This window comes from Staurois parvus, unplaced genomic scaffold (assembly GCF_062004578.1).
Source record: "Staurois parvus isolate SC_StPar_1 unplaced genomic scaffold, SC_StPar_1.0 ptg001762l, whole genome shotgun sequence".
Classification (NCBI taxonomy): domain Eukaryota; kingdom Metazoa; phylum Chordata; class Amphibia; order Anura; family Ranidae; genus Staurois; species Staurois parvus.
This window is the reverse complement of record NW_028319558.1, coordinates 152,263-168,825: the sequence shown is the minus strand read 5'-3', so window position 1 is coordinate 168,825 and position 16,563 is coordinate 152,263. Positions and strand designations below refer to the sequence as shown.

Genomic DNA, 16,563 nt, shown 5'->3' with positions numbered 1-16,563 from the left:
AAATGGCAAACCAAACTTTTTAGAAGTTCTGACTCTTCTTCCTTGACCAAAAACCAGAACATGTATCACATACTTTTCCTTTTGCGGCACCAAGCCATGGCGGCAAACTAGTGATAGAGCTCCACTTCTAACCCCTCTCTCAGGACCAGTGAATAGCATAAAAGAAAGCCAGCTATCACCCCCAGTGTTCTCCATAATAAGCTACATACTGAGGGTGGGTCTGTATGCTGCCTTGATTTGGCTCCAGGAAAGGAAAATTACAGTAAGTATTTGATACAATTCTGTTTTCCTGGTGCCAACATGGCAGCATACCAGTGATAAACACCTAGCTGAGAGGGTTGGTAGATGCCAAAAACAGAAAATGCTATTTCATACGAAGGTGTTGGCTGTCTTTCCTTTTGGTCCTGAGGGAGAGGTTAGAGGTGGAGCTCTACCATTAGTGTGCTGCCATGTTGGTGCCAGGAAAAGAGATTTTACTGCAGTGTGTGCCCCTATGGTGGACATAACTCCTCACTTCCTGTTCCGGGGATGGCCATCGTAAAGGACAGGATTGGTTTGGGAAATCTGCCAATAATGGCAGTAAAACATGTCAGAGGTTCCTCTCTCTTTATAAAACAAAAAAATACATTTTGTTTGAAGTTTTGCTTTAGAATATTTTCCATGCAATAACTAAATACTCTCCGTGTGATTAATATGTCAGGTTATTCTGTCTCCTGCTTGGTATTGCTAAGTAGTTTCTGCTTTCATTAATGACCCTTGGGGAGTGTTCTGTCAGATTTGTATTGGAGAGGTCCTGCTGATAGAATTTGAAGACTTTGTTAAAATGGTGTAATTTTTAAAAGTGCTAAAATGTATACAGGTGAGTGAATTGTTGGCATCTCATGCCATCCCAAATCTTTTCTTCTTCTCAACAATCTCCTTCCAGAATTATTATTGAATATCATTCTGCACAAAGCCAAATCTTTTAAATCTTTTATTAAATATCTTTAAAAAGGCCTCCTGACCTTTATTTGAAGGTGAATGTTTTTACATAAAATGTTCAGATTTGGGATTAAGTTGGATTCTGACTAAAGTGAATTTTCTGAAGAGTCTGTTTCGTGCAGGTGATGTGTTTGACTCCAGTATGCTTTTATGAAGTTTTACCTCTGTTCATGCCTAAACACTGCTCCTGTCTGGCTCTTTGCAGTACGCCGCGTGGCCCCTCGTTTCTCCATCCCCCCTAGTAACCACGAAGTGATGCCTGGGGGCAGTGTGAACCTGACCTGTGTCGCAGTCGGTGCCCCCATGCCTTATGTAAAGTGGATGGCCGGCGCAGAAGAACTTACCAAAGAGGACGAGATGCCGGTAGGCCGTAATGTCCTGGAATTGACCAATATTCGTGAATCTGCCAATTACACCTGCGTGGCGATCTCTTCCCTTGGCATGATTGAGGCAGTGGCACAGATTACAGTGAAAGGTAAGTGCGCATGAACAGATCAGCAGATTGGAGAAGGAATAGGTCATCTTCAATATACTTGATCTATCTCACTTTCTCCACTCTTCCAGCTTTGCCAAAACCACCGGTAGCTGTGATGGTAACAGAGACGACAGCCACTAGCGTCACCTTGACGTGGGATTCCGGAAACCCAGAACCTTTGTCCTACTACGTCATACAGTATAAGCCCAAGTTGTCAGAAGGCTCGTTCCAGGAGGTCGATGGGGTGGCCACCACCCGTTACAGTATCGGAGGCCTCAGCCCCTTCTCAGAATATGAATTCCGCGTCATCGCAGTCAACAACATCGGCCGGGGCCCTCCGAGTGAGGTGGTGGAAGCACGGACAGGGGAACAGGCTCCATCAGGTCCTCCATTGAAAGTCCAGGCTCGAATGCTCAGCTCCAGTACCATGATTGTCCAGTGGGATCCTCCAGAAGAAGCCAATGGTCAGATCCGAGGATTCCGGGTATATTACACATCTGACCCACATCTTCCCTTCAGCATGTGGCAAAAGCACAATGTAGTGGACAATCTGCTGACCACAATTGGAGGACTAACCACAGGAATCACTTATAGCATCCGGGTTCTGGCCTTCACGTCTGTTGGGGATGGGCCACCTTCAGATATGGTCCAAGTCAAGACCCAGCAGGGAGGTGAGTGGTTTAATGAAGTTGTATCCACTTTTGTGAACATTTTTGATAAATAGTGAGACTTCTTCATTCTTAAAGCTCAGTTTCACCAGAAACTCTTTTTATGTAGGCTTTGGATGGGGCAGGGAAGGGTTGGAACCTTTTGTCAGATATTAAATGTTGTCTGTTAAGTAACTTTTCTTTCACTTCCTTTACTAACACCCTTCACGTCCCTGTACACAGAAGAACATTGCCTCCTGGGTGTCCCTGTCTTTGGCATTCTACAGATATTTGTCCTACTGCTGATATTATAGATGGCAAACTTGGGACTGTTCTAATGATTCTGTTTAACCCTGCAGTTCCAGCCCAGCCGGTCAATTTCCAGGCAGAAGCCGAGTCAGACACCCGAATAATGCTCACCTGGCAGTCCGCTTCGCAGGAGCGAATCAGTTCCTATGAACTGCAGTTCTGGGAGGGGCAGGATGGACCGAAGGTAAGAGATGTCTTTGTATTGGGCAAACAGAAGAAGATGAATGCTGAATCATGGCTAGGAACAGCAGGACCCCGAATTATACATGCTGTATCATACTGGTGAACGCAAAGCAGTTCAAAATTAGGCCCAGATACATTTTTTCCCACCATTGTGGAAACAGAGAATCATTGTAGTAGTCGGTACTACTACAGTGATCTCCAGGGTCCTCCAGGTCCTCCCCCCCCCCAGTCATTGAGGGGTTCACCATGCAGAAGGGCAGCTGCTCAGCATAGGACCCGGAAGACCATTGAGATTGCTGTAGTAGCACTGACTACTAAAGTGATTCTCCTCTTCCACCGCAGTCCCACAGGTGTGGAATATTCATACTAACATTGGTCCATGTAGAATCAATGTAACTGTGCAATAAAAGACATAATTGCACTTCAGCTTTAACACAACAATTTTTGTTTTTCTGTGTCCTCCATACCAGTTTTTCTTTTACCTATTGATGCTGCAAGTAGGTCCATTATTGTCCCAGGCCAAGCTGTCCAGAAAAAGCATCTTTTACAGGGGTTGGGACCAGGGGCGGACTGACAACTCATGGGGCCCCCGGGCAATAGGGGATCATGGGGCCCCTGTGTCCTTGCCCAAACTCAAAAAAGCCTATGAAAAAGGTACCAGGGGCATCTCATGTGGCCCCCTACTGACCCCGGGCCCTCGGGCGGTGCCCGAGTTTCCAAATGGTCAGTCCGCCCCTGGTTGGGACAAACCATCTGACATTCCTGGGGGGTGCTTATAACATCTGGCTGTTATTCATATTTTAGAAACCTTTTTACCAAAAGAGAACAAATGCTACTATAACTACCTGCTATAAAGTTGTTAGCTGAAGCTGGGCTTTCATTTGTTTGTCTTTTACGTAAAGTCCATTTAAAGCTACATGTCCATCCAAGACTACCCTGTCCACAGGGTGACAACGCTACTTTGTGATTTCACTGCCAAACAAACATTGTTGTCACCCTGTTACAGGAAGTGGATAAAATAACGGATCAGCAGGTGATAAAACTGTTACGGAGGAGACTCCCTGCCATGTTGGTGCTCATGACAGCCTGCATGTATGTTTTTTGACATGCAGGATTTGCATTTTATAGACTGCTGAAACAAGCATAGAACAGATTTTGGATGCAGCCGAAGTTGAAAAAAATATTCGTCCACCTGGCCAGGTTGATGGACCTGGATGGACATTTAGTACATTTCTCCAGCCCAGCTTCAGTGATGGCAGAATATGGCTGACGACTTTTTATATTGCTCTGAGCAACCGGTCTAAAGAATATTCAGAAGAATTCTTTATTGTTTTAACCAGAACAGCAGGATTGTGACTAATGCTTGCAGCTTTTATTTATAATGTATATTTTAATATTCAGCCTTCACTTGTACACCCGATGAAGAGCCGGGCGCTGCTTTAAAAGCTTGTGTTCTCATTTATTTATAGATCAACATTAAAATGTATCCCTTCCAATGTACTGTTCCGTGTTTACTGATGTGTTTACCTTCATACACAAAGAGGTTTTTTTTTTTTTTTTAATAATTCTGCGTCACTTAAACTGACAGTTATTTTAAAAAAAAAAACAACCTAATACTAGACTATCACTGCTGAGAAAAAAGGGGTTAAGGGGGGCCAGTGTTAGAGGTTAGGGTTCACTAATAAAATGTTAGCGTTAGAGCGGGGTTAGGGGGTTAGGATGAAAGTAGGGTTGGGGGTTAGACTTAGAATTGGGTCAAGGTGAAACGTTAGGGTTCAACATTAAATTGTTAGAAGTTAGGGTTGGCGTTAGAGTAGGGCCGGGGTTAGGGGGTTAGCATTGGAATAGAGATAGAAGTAGGTTGGGGGTTAGGGTTAGAATAGGGTCAAGGTTAGGGTTCAACATTAAATTGTTAGAAGTTAGGGTTGGCGTTAGAGTAGGGTCGGGGTTAGGGGGTTAGGTTTAGAGGGTTAGCATTGGAATAGAGATAGAAGTAGGTTGGGGGTTAGGGTTAGAATAGGGTCAAGGTGAAACGTTAGGGTTCAACATTAAATTCTTAGAAGTTAGGGTTGGCGTTAGAGTAGGGTTGGGGTTAGGGGGTTAGGATGAAAGTAGGGTTGGGGGTTAGACTTAGAATTGGGTCAAGGTGAAACGTTGGGGTTCAACATTAAATTCTTAGAAGTTAGGGTTGGCGTTAGAGTAGGGCCGGGGTTAGGGGGTTAGCATTGGAATAGAGATAGAAGTAGGTTGGGGGTTAGGGTTACAATAGGGTTGGGGGTTAGGGTTACAATAGGGTCAAGGTTAGGGTTCAACATTAAATTGTTAGACGTATAATAATATGTGCAGTGCTAATCAATGAATTGTAATAAATATAATATATATATATAAGAATAAATGTCCCCAATGATAAGAACATAAATTAATGACAGTCTCTAGATGAATATATCGTGATCTACAGCTTTCAATCCCGTGGTGTTGCTCCCAATGGTAAGGTAAAAATTGCGCACTCACCAGAAGCGTAATATAATTACACAGTATGCAAATCAACACAGATCTACTTCAACGATAAAGGTCCGGACTGGAACTCAGGGTAGGTTCTCCTTCAAGGTGATATGGGTATGAGCCCTTACAGGTGCTTCCCTCTTTGGGTCTGGTGGACAGGAAGCTGGATCGCAGCAGGGCTCTATGGATAATAAAACTCCAGTGGCAGCCGCTCCGCTCACAGCTTCTCCGCTTCTTCTCCTCCTTCCTCGGCCACCTCTAGTCTCCTCATACCTCATACCATAGAGCGCTGCTGCGATCCAGTTTCCTGTCCACCAGACCCAGAGAGGGAAGCAGAGTAGGGTTAGATTAGGGTTAGGGTAGGGTTAGGGGATTGGGGTTAGATTAAGGTTAGGGTTAGATTTGGGTTAGGGGGTTCTGGTTAGATTAGGGGGTTCTGGTTAGAGTAGGGTTAGGGGGTTCAGGTTAGATTAGGGGGTTTGGGTTAGATTAGGGTTAGGGGGTTAGGGTTAGAGTAGGGTTAGGGGGTTCAGGTTAGATTAGGGGGTTTGGGTTAGATTAGGGTTAGGGGGTTAGGGTTAGAGTAGGGTTAGGGGGTTCAGGTTAGATTAGGGGGTTTGGGTTAGATTAGGGTTAGGGGGTTTGGGTTAGATTAGGGTTAGGGGGTTCTGGTTAGATTAGGGGGTTCTGGTTAGATTAGGGTTAGGGGGTTCTGGTTAGAGTAGGGTTAGGGGGTTCAGTTTAGATTAGGGGGTTTGGGTTAGATTAGGGTTAGGGGGTTCAGGTTAGATTAGGGGGTTTGGGTTAGATTAGGGTTAGGGGGTTTGGGTTAGATTAGGGGGTTCAGGTTAGAGTAGGGTTAGGGGGTTCAGGTCAGATTAGGGGGTTCGGGTTAGAGTAGGGTTAAGGGGTTTAGGTCAGATTAGGGGGTTCGGGTTAGAGTAGGGTTAGGGGGTTCAGGTCAGATTAGGGGGTTCGGGTTAGAGTAGGGTTAGGGGGTTCAGGTCAGATTAGGGGGTTCGAGTTAGAGTAGGGTTGGGGGGTTCAGGTCAGATTAGGGGGTTCGGGTTAGAGTAGGGTTAAGGGGTTTAGGTCAGATTAGGGGGTTCGGGTTAGAGTAGGGTTGGGGGGTTCAGGTCAGATTAGGGGGTTCGGGTTAGAGTAGGGTTAGGGGGTTCAGGTCAGATTAGGGGGTTCAGGTTAGAGTAGGGTTAGGGTCAGGGGAACATGGTTAGAGTTAGGGTTGGGGTTAGAGGTTGGGGTTAGAGGTTAGAGGTTAGGGTTGGGGTTAGGGTTGGGGATAGGGTTAGAGGTTGGGGTTGGGGTCGGGGTTCTTTCTTTTTCCTGGGTACTGGAGCATTTCCCATACTATAGGAGGAGTTTTCTTATTCCGCATTTCCTATATTGACGGCAATTATGTATTTGATGTTTTTCATGCTCTGAACACTAAGACTCGCCTTTCCTCGCTGAGAAGAGATTTGTTCTCATGAATCATCTTTGATCTCTTTTTTCATTTCAGCAAAAAGTAACGTTTGCTCCGGCGTCTTCCTATGCGGTGGAAGGGTTGAAGCCTGACACCCCGTACAGTTTTCAGCTTGCAGCGTCATCGGCGATGGGGCTGGGGGTGTACACCTCTGTGGTCCAGGCTCGGACGGCCCAGTCCAGTAAGTACTTCTGTCGGATGCGGGTAGGTTGTGTGTGGCTGGAGTCGGCCTCTGCGAGTGTTGTGTGTGTGATTCTCCTCATGGGGTCAGGGCCTGGATGGTCCAGACTGGCGGAACACACGGGTAAGTGTGAGATGTCGCATGCTGTTCAGTCAAGCTCATCCCTCTGCAGGGCTCATAGTCCTCCTCATATAGTGGCATCATGGGCAGAGGACTGATGTGGGCATACAGAACCCTTGTAACGTCAAATTATTATCACTGGTAATAATATTAAAGTGGACCTATCACCCGCATTTCCATGCTATGCGCATGCACGCTAGCTGTGTCGTGAGTATGAATCTCCTGAACATTACTTCCCCTGGCAACGGCTTCATCTGCTCTTCTCTCCAGAAGGACAGAGCCAGCTTTGTTCTGTCCTCATCCAAAGTCAACATTGGCTTCCTGGACTGGTGTGTCGCCTCAAAGATGACACAAAAAAGTAAATCCTGGTCCCTAGTCAGCGGTGTTCACAAATGCCTGACACAGATCAGCCCCTGCTGCAGCCTCTCACACTTGCTACAGAGTTACAGTGCTGCAGTCTGATCCCTTTTGTTGATAAAAGCTGGAGCTTTTTTGTTTTTTGGGGTTTTTTTTCCAAGTATACATACTGTATGTTGTATATCCTGTCATAGTGGGTATTTATTCATGCAGAAAGGTCCACTTTAATTAATACTTGAGTGTTTAAGGAGAACAGGGAAGAAATAATTTGACCAGCAAAGCAACTTGTAGCCAGTGAACAATTTCACCATCACAGTGGCTAAGTGGTTAGCACTTCCGCCTGGCAGTACTCAGGTCATCGGTTGAAATCCCAGCCATGGCATCACCTGCCTGGAGTTTGCATGTTCTCCCTGTGCCTGCGTGGGTTTTCTCCGGGTACTCCGGTTTCCTCCAACACTCCAAAGACATGCTGGTAGGTGAATTGGCTCCTGTCTAAATTGTCCCTAGTATGTGTAAGTATGAATGTGAGTTAGGGACCTTAGATTGTACGCTCCTCGGGGGCGGGGACTGATGTGAATGTACAATATATATGTAAAGTGCTGCGTAAATAGATGGCGCTATATAAGTACCTGAAATACATAAACAATAATAAATCTTGGCCATCCTGCCTTCTTTCCCTGGGCATTCTGGGGGTTCCTGCTGACCCGCACTGGATCTGCATATTGTGTGATTGGGCCAGATGGGAAGAAAAAATTTCAACAAAGACCCCCTTAGACACTTTTCCACACATATATTTTAAGGGGGGCTTACAATGATAAAAAAAAGAACATACATAAAACGTTTCCCTTTAAGCACATCCTAAAATCCTTTTTAGAGAAGAGAAGTCAGAGAGGCCTTCAATATTCTTAATGAAACGTAAGGGACCCCTGCCATACAATATTTATTTATTTATTTATTTCAGGTACTTATATAGCGCCATCAATGAATAGTGCCCCATCATTGGTGTCAGTGGGAGGAATAGTGCCCCATCATTGGTATCAGTGGGAGGAATAGTGCCCCATCATTGGTATCAGTGGGAGGAATAGTGCCCCATCATTGGTATCAGTGGGAGGAATAGTGCCCCATCATTGGTGTCAGTGGGAGGAATAGTGCCCCACCATTGGTATCAGTGGGAGGAATAGTGCCCCACCATTGGTGTCAGTGGGAGGAATAGTGCCCCACCATTGGTGTCAGTGGGAGGAATAGTGCCCCATCATTGGTGTCAGTGGGAGGAATAGTGCCCCATCATTGGTATCAGTGGGAGGAATAGTGCCCCACCATTGGTGTCAGTGGGAGGAATAGTGCCCCATCATTGGTGTCAGTGGGAGGAATAGTGCCCCATCATTGGTATCAGTGGGAGGAATAGTGTCCCATCATTGGTGTCAGTGGGAGGAATAGTGCCCCACCATTGGTGTCAGTGGGAGGAATAGTGCCCCATCATTGGTGTCAGTGGGAGGAATAGTGCCCCATCATTGGTGTCAGTGGCAGGAATAGTGCCCCATCATTGGTGTCAGTGGGAGGAATAGTGTCCCATCGTTGGTATCAGTGGGAGGAATAGTGCCCCATCATTGGTGTCAGTGGGAGGAATAGTGCCCCATCATTGGTGTCAGTGGGAGGAATAGTGCCCCATCATTGGTGTCAGTGGGAGGAATAGTCCCACATCATTGGTGTCAGTACAATCAATAGTGCCCCATAATTGGTGTAGCTCTGTCAATTTACGCAGCGCTTTACATATATATTGTACATTCACATCAGTCCCTAACCCTCAAGGGGCGTACAATCTAAGGTCCCTAACCCTCAAGGGGCGTACAATCTAAGGTCCCTAACTCACATTCATACATACACATACTAGGGACAACTTAGACAGGAGCCAATTAACCTACCAGCATGTCTTGGGAGCGTGGGAGGAAACCCACGCAGGCACAGGGAGAACATGCAAACTCCAGGCAGGTGATGCCATGGTTGGGATTTGAACCAACGACCCGAGTACTGCCAGGCGGAAGTGCTAACCATTTAGCCGCTGTGCTACCCATAATATAACTCGTAGTGGAGGTAGCGCTCCACTTTGATAAGTGTCTGACTGCGCTTGCTGAGTGTGACATGCATGTAGATGGTGTGTGGTGGGCGGAGTCCTCATTGCACGCTGCTTTTCCATAGCGCAGATACCATGACATTCCCCGCCATGTCAGTGCTTTGTGGCATCAATTTACGTTCTGCTCATCGTTTTAGTTCTTGCACTGTTACACTGCTCTGGGTTGGACGTTCTAGAAGTGTCACCAAAACTAAGAGCAATAGATTGCTGTCGCCATATTGGACATGGGGGCCATTTCCAGGCATGGGGTTCGTGGGGCTATACTAAAAATATTGACCAAGTAACACCCCCATCCCGTGCCCTCCATGGGGCTGGTATAGTAGACAGCTTTAATAATTCCATATTAATACATTTCATGTATAGTCCGAGTACTTGTATCCGATTCCAAACAATAGCAGCATTCGGGATATAGTTACATAGTTACATGCATGGTTACATATAGTTACATAGATACATGCATGGTTACATATAGTTACATAGATACATGCATGGTTACATATAGTTACATAGTTACATGCATGGTTACATATAGTTACATAGATACATGCATGGTTACATATAGTTACATGCATGGTTACATATAGTTACATAGTTACATGCATGGTTACATATAGTTACATAGTTACATGCATGGTTACATATAGTTACATGCATGGTTACATATAGTTACATAGATACATGCATGGTTACATATAGTTACATGCATGGTTACATATAGTTACATAGTTACATGCATGGTTACATATAGTTAGATGCATGGTTACATATAGTTACATAGATACATGCATGGTTACATATAGTTACATAGTTACATGCATGGTTACATATAGTTACATAGTTACATGCATGGTTACATATAGTTACATAGTTACATGCATGGTTACATATAGTTACATAGTTACATGCATGGTTACATATAGTTACATAGTTACATGCATGGTTACATATAGTTACATAGTTACATGCATGGTTACATATAGTTACATAGATACATGCATGGTTACATATAGTTACATAGATACATGCATGGTTACATATAGTTACATAGATACATGCATGGTTACATATAGTTACATAGTTACATGCATGGTTACATATAGTTACATAGTTACATGCATGGTTACATATAGTTACATAGTTACATGCATGGTTACATATAGTTACATAGTTACATGCATGGTTACATATAGTTACATAGTTACATGCATGGTTACATATAGTTACATAGTTACATGCATGGTTACATATAGTTACATAGTTAGTCTGGCTGAAAAAAGACAAAAGTCCATCCAAATCAACCATTAAAAATAAAAGTTATAATCCTACACCCACAGTGGATCCAGAGGAAGGCAAAAAAACCCAGCAAAGCACGATCCACTTTCCTCCTGCAGGGGAAAATGTCCTTCCTGATCCCCCGAGAGGCGATCAGATATAGGACAGAAATAATGTGTGTATTGTCAGATCAAACCAATCAGCTTCCAGGTTTTATTGCCAAAGCTTAACTGAATAAGCTGAAGCTAGAAGCTGATTGGCCGCCATGCACATCTGCACCAGAGTCTGAGTGCTCCAGTTTTAGTAAATCTCCCCCCATTGTGTCCTTTCACCCATTGGCAGCAGGTGCATGCTGGGTCTTGTAGTCCAGGAGGGATGGGTTGGGGATATTAGTAACGTAGCTGTGCATAAAGTTTCTTTTTTTTATGGTTCTTCTACCCGTATTGCTATAAAATGCCACAAAGCGCTTTTACAGCTTTCATAGGCAGGGCCATGGATAAGGGGGTACCACCAGTCCTCCTGTACGGGGCCCAGGCCATCAGGGGGGCCCAGGCAGCTGGGTGAATCGGATGTGGACAGGGAGGGTGATCAGCTCATTGTGGGGGACAATTACTGGAACCGATCCCCTGTATGGCTCTCTCTGCAGCAGCTGAATATTGGCTTCTTCTCCTCTCCCTCCCACTTGGCTTTGAGCTGCGGTAGAGAGAGCCGTATGGGGGATCTGTTCCAATCATTTCCCCCCCGCTGCACCCATGACCATCCCTGTTCACTATACGTTTCCCCCTGCTGCCCAGGACCCCCCCATGTGCCCCCATTCCGCAGTGCCACTGCCTCCTTCCTCTGCAAGCACATAATAGGATCCTTTAGGATAGAGAGTGGGGGAAGGGTCCTGTAAATATGTCACATTTACCAGCCCCTTCCTTTCCTGAATGAACACAATGAATGATCAGTACCAACCACTCACAGTGTTCATTCATATCTGAAGCATAGTAAACTATGTTTATTATTTGGGGGGGGGGGGGCCTGTCAGGGTGGCTGTATTGGGCCCCATGGTTTCTAACAGCAGCCCTGTTCATAGGTGTAGGTACGATAAACGGGCTTTTTGAATTTTGCATGGATATGTTCACCTTTGGGAACATGTTACACGTTCCACCCATATTTAGAGTGAAACATGTAACATGGTCCCAATGCTGCACCTGCTGCCGCCCCTCCCCCTCTCCCTGTGACAGAGGTACAGGGAGAAGCTCCCCATACTAGCTGTCACCTTTTAAAAACAGCGTGGCCATACAGGGCTCCGCCCACACAGCCGCGACATTCATTCATAGTGTTCTGTGAATGAATGAACTACAAGTCCCAACAGCCTTAGCGGCTTGTAGTTCTCAATGAGCTACCATGGTGCTGTGGAGTGCTGTGGCAGTTCATTGAATCTTCGTGTCAGTATATCTGCTTACTTGTACATCCCGTACAGGCTCCTCCATATATGCTGACAGGTCTGCAGGAGACTCGCATGGCTCCAGTGATCTGCTGATCATCGGTGCCATGCTTTACAGGCTCCTGCAGATATACTGACAGGTCCGCAGGAGACTCGCATGGCTCCAGTGATCTGCTGATCATCGATGCCATGCTTTACAGGCTCCTGCAGATATACTGACAGGTCCGCAGGAGACTTGCATGACACCAGTGATCTGCTGATCATCGATGCCATGCTTTACAGGCTCCTGCAGATATACTGACAGGTCCGCAGGAGACTTGCATTGCACCGGTGATCTGTTGATTGCCGGTGCCATGCTTTACAGGCTCCTGCAGATATACTGACAGGTCTTCAGGAGACTTGCATGGCTCCAGTGATCTGCTGATCGCCGATGCCATGCTTTACAGGCTCCTGCAGATATACTGACAGGTCCGCAGGAGACTCGCATGGCTCCAGTGATCTGCTGATCATCGATGCCATGCTTTACAGGCTCCTGCAGATATACTGACAGGTCCGCAGGAGACTTGCATTGCACCGGTGATCTGTTGATTGCCGGTGCCATGCTTTACAGGCTCCTGCAACCAAAAATAATAAATTCATAGTTTTCTACCTGCAAAAGAAATGTACAGTTATTATTTTTGGTCAAAAGATGAACTTATACTTTGAGCTGAGTCACATTCTGTGCGATTTATAGGTGAACTCTCCCCACCCAAATTCCCATCCAGCTGCCCCTGTTTGGAATTGTTGAAGGGAGTACAGAGCAGTGTATGTGTAACAGTCATGTATTTTATTTTATTTTGCCTCCTCGCCATGTTGCATCCACCGTGTTCATCTCCCTCCCTTTGCCTGCATTTTTCTTTTCTTTTCATCTTTAGCACCGTCCGCCCCGCCGCAGGACGTGGAGTGTACCAGTCTTAGCTCCACCGCCATCCGGGTAAGTTGGGTGGCTCCGCCGGTATCTAGCCGCAACGGAGTTCTGACCCGTTACTCGCTGGCCTACCAGGCAGTGACCGGGGAGGACACGTCCCGCCACATTGTGGACAGTATCCCGCCAGACGTCTCCAGCTGGGAGATCAAGGATCTGGAGAAGTGGACAGAGTACAGGGTGTGGGTGAGAGCTCACACGGACGTGGGGGCCGGGCCTGAGAGCCCCCCGGTTGTTGTGCGGACGGACGAGGATGGTAAGTGTCCGGGAGGTGTTCTCACCTCTCTGCACAGCGGGCAAGCTTCTCTCACCTTATCACCTGCTTCTTATCTCACTACGCTCAACTTTCCCGGGTTGCGGCACCAAGCACTCTGTGTGCACCTGAAAGCTCTCTGTCCTTCTTGGTCCTTCTCCTTCCATCTGCTCTGTCCTTACCACACTGCTCGATGTGACTGCAGAACGGAACACACCCCCAATGCCAAAATCTGAGAACAGTGTGGCAGACATTTGTGTCTAAAATGTGGATTTCCAGCAAACAACGTCCATTTTCCATTTTGTTGGATTTGTATGTTAAACTGGCCGTGTCTGAGTGGCGTTTACTATATCGAGGCCAATGAGGTGACATGACGATCACTTTCCAATTTTAGCCTTCAACTGCTCATGCAAAATGTCTAACACTAAAACCAATCAATATCGCTACCTGTGACCAAACGGTTTTACTTTTTTCATTGGATGTCCAAAAAAGATAAAAACAGAATTCTAAAAAGTTGGCAAAGTCCGAAAAATTTAATATTTTGGTGCCCTCCAGTAAGAACTGCATATTAAACCCTAAAGTGGTTGTAAACCTCAGACATGGAATATGAACAAAGCATATTATTATTATACAGGATTTATATAGCGCCAACAGTTTGGGCAGCGCTGTTATCACATACCTGGTGATGGAGGCCAATGGAGAGAGGCTTCCCTTGTGGCTAGGTTCCGGACTCCCCTGAGAGTGGGACAGCAGGAGTCAGGCTATCACGTACCTGGTGATCGTGGCCAATAGAGAGAGGGCTTCCCTTGCGGCTACGTTCCGGACTCCCCTGAGAGTGGGACAGCAGGAGTCAGGCTATTACGTACCTGGTGATGGAGGCCAATGGAGAGAGGGCTTCCCTTGTGGCTAGGTTCCGGACTCCCCTGAGAGTGGGACAGCAGGAGTCAGGCTATCACGTACCTGGTGATCGTGGCCAATAGAGAGAGGGCTTCCCTTGCGGCTACGTTCCGGACTCCCCTGAGAGTGGGACAGCAGGAGTCAGGCTATTACGTACCTGGTGATGGAGGCCAATGGAGAGAGGGCTTCCCTTGTGGCTAGGTTCCGGACTCCCCTGAGAGTGGGACAGCAGGAGTCAGGCTATCACGTACCTGGTGATCGTGGCCAATAGAGAGAGGGCTTCCCTTGCGGCTACGTTCCGGACTCCCCTGAGAGTGGGACAGCAGGAGTCAGGCTATTACGTACCTGGTGATGGAGGCCAATGGAGAGAGGCTTCCCTTGTGGCTAGGTTCCGGACTCCCCTGAGAGTGGGACAGCAGGAGTCAGGCTATCACGTACCTGGTGATCGTGGCCAATAGAGAGAGGGCTTCCCTTGCGGCTACGTTCCGGACTCCCCTGAGAGTGGGACAGCAGGAGTCAGGCTATTACGTACCTGGTGATGGAGGCCAATGGAGAGAGGCTTCCCTTGTGGCTAGGTTCCGGACTCCCCTGAGAGTGGGACAGCAGGAGTCAGGCTATCACGTACCTGGTGATGGAGGCCAATGGAGAGAGGGCTTCCCTTGTGGCTAGGTTCCAGACTCCCCTGAGAGTGGGACAGCGGGAGTCTGGCCCAAAGTTGCACAGGTCGCCTGTAGGAGTTCTGGTTGGTGATCCACTCAGAAGCACAGCTGGTCCATGGAGATAGGTCTGCAGACAGGAGGCGCCTGTGCGTGGTATGCAAGCCCTTCCCGGGATTTAGATGTTTACTGGGTAGTCGGTTCAAGCCAAGGTCAGGTACCAGGTGGGAATCAGAGCAGACGTAGTCAGATGGGATAGCCGAGGTCATACACAGAGGAGCGCGAGAGAAAGTATCCATAAGCTAGGCCGAGGTCAGATCAGGGGTAAGGCAGAGTAGACAGGTCCAGGAGCAAGCCGAGTCGGTAACAGGAAATCACGGGTCAGAATCACAGGAACCAGGAACAGGGCAGGGGGATCTAGAGATCATCCAACAACTTGAGGAAGTGATGAGCCTCCTTATAAAGGCCATCTGGCACCAAACTGAGGCTGATGTGTATTTCTGCGGCCATGCAGAGTACTGGCAGAAATGCCAGATCTTCCTGAACTTCTGCCGGGGACAGGACCCTGACAGCTGTACAAAATGAAAGTAGACATTACAATTACAATACAATTTGGTACAAAAGGAAAGAGAGGGCCCGGCTCGTTAGAGCTTACAATCTAGGAGGAAGGGTTGAGTGATACAAAAGGTAATAGCTGTGGGGGGGGGTGAGCTGATGGAGGAAATAAATGGCGGTTTATTAGGTAGAAGCAGGATAGGCTTCTTTAAAGAGAGAGGTTTTCAGGGATCGTCTAAAGGTGGATAGATTAGGAGACAGCCGGACAGATTGGGGTAGGGAGTTCCATAGGATATATCCCTTTATAGTATGTATTTGTCTCAGTCCAGAGCATGAAATGTTATTTCTGTCTGCTGCCTCCTAACTCTGCTATCAGCATGAATCACTTCTGACGAGTTTTACTGACACCAAGAGAAAAATGGTGACAGGGGAGGGGCCTCCAGCAGATTGACAGCCTCGGCTCTGTTCCTGTATGCTATGTGGAGGGGGGGGTGTCTCTTCCCTCCAATCAGATCTCCGAACTCTCCTCATTGAGCTCTGCAGTGTGAAATTTCAGCTCTTCGCCCCCATTTTTCTGAACTCTTAGACAGGCTTTACAAAATTCAGCAATTTGAACGAATTTAGAGAAGAGAAGACTGCAGATAAACAGCTACAACTTATGTAGGAGGATTTGTTTAATCTCTGTGTATCACCTGAGGCCGGTCACATCATTGAGTATTTTTAAGGGTTTACAACCACTTTAAGGCTCACAGCTTCAGTTTCTCACCTAGGCATTCTAGTACACCGAGACGCCCTACTCACTTTTCTGGGCACTCTGGGAACCCCCGATAAGTATTCACAAACACACTCACTGCAGGTTCCTTGCTGCGTCCCACTTACAGGGAGCTTGACTAAAAACAGTCATAAAGTCATAGTGTATCTGAAGCCAGAACAATTTTTTTTAGTTTTTTGATGAAGTGGGGAAGGATTAGAGCCTCTATCAGTTTTTTGCTGTCTGTGTTGACGCTGGGGAGATTTAGGCACTCTCTATTTGTCCTGGTGGCCATTGTCACAGGGACAAGGGTTGGGCAGGAGGGGCGGCTGCCCTGGACACGGTGGGGATTCAGGGGGTTGTATTAAAAGGGGTGATTTAGAGAGGGAATTTATATTAGGAGGGTTGATTTGT

General features: G+C 46.8%; 1 protein-coding gene across 12 annotated transcripts in view; it reads left to right on the top strand.

Annotated features, from left to right (window-relative positions):
• The window catches only part of PTPRF (protein tyrosine phosphatase receptor type F), a 295,456-nt gene that overhangs the window by 204,152 nt on the left and 74,741 nt on the right, over nucleotides 1-16,563 (top strand). For 8 of the 12 annotated variants that reach the window (XM_089663759.1, XM_089663756.1, XM_089663758.1 and 5 more), the window contains 5 exons: nucleotides 1,187-1,456; nucleotides 1,546-2,127; nucleotides 2,463-2,596; nucleotides 6,617-6,761; nucleotides 12,988-13,293. In XM_089663759.1, the coding sequence (XP_089519885.1) occupies nucleotides 1,187-1,456; nucleotides 1,546-2,127; nucleotides 2,463-2,596; nucleotides 6,617-6,761; nucleotides 12,988-13,293 (1,437 nt within the window). The remainder of the gene's footprint in view (nucleotides 1-1,186; nucleotides 1,457-1,545; nucleotides 2,128-2,462; nucleotides 2,597-6,616; nucleotides 6,762-12,987; nucleotides 13,294-16,563) is intronic. The other 4 variants (XM_089663763.1, XM_089663762.1, XM_089663761.1 and 1 more) reach the window with 1 other exon arrangement.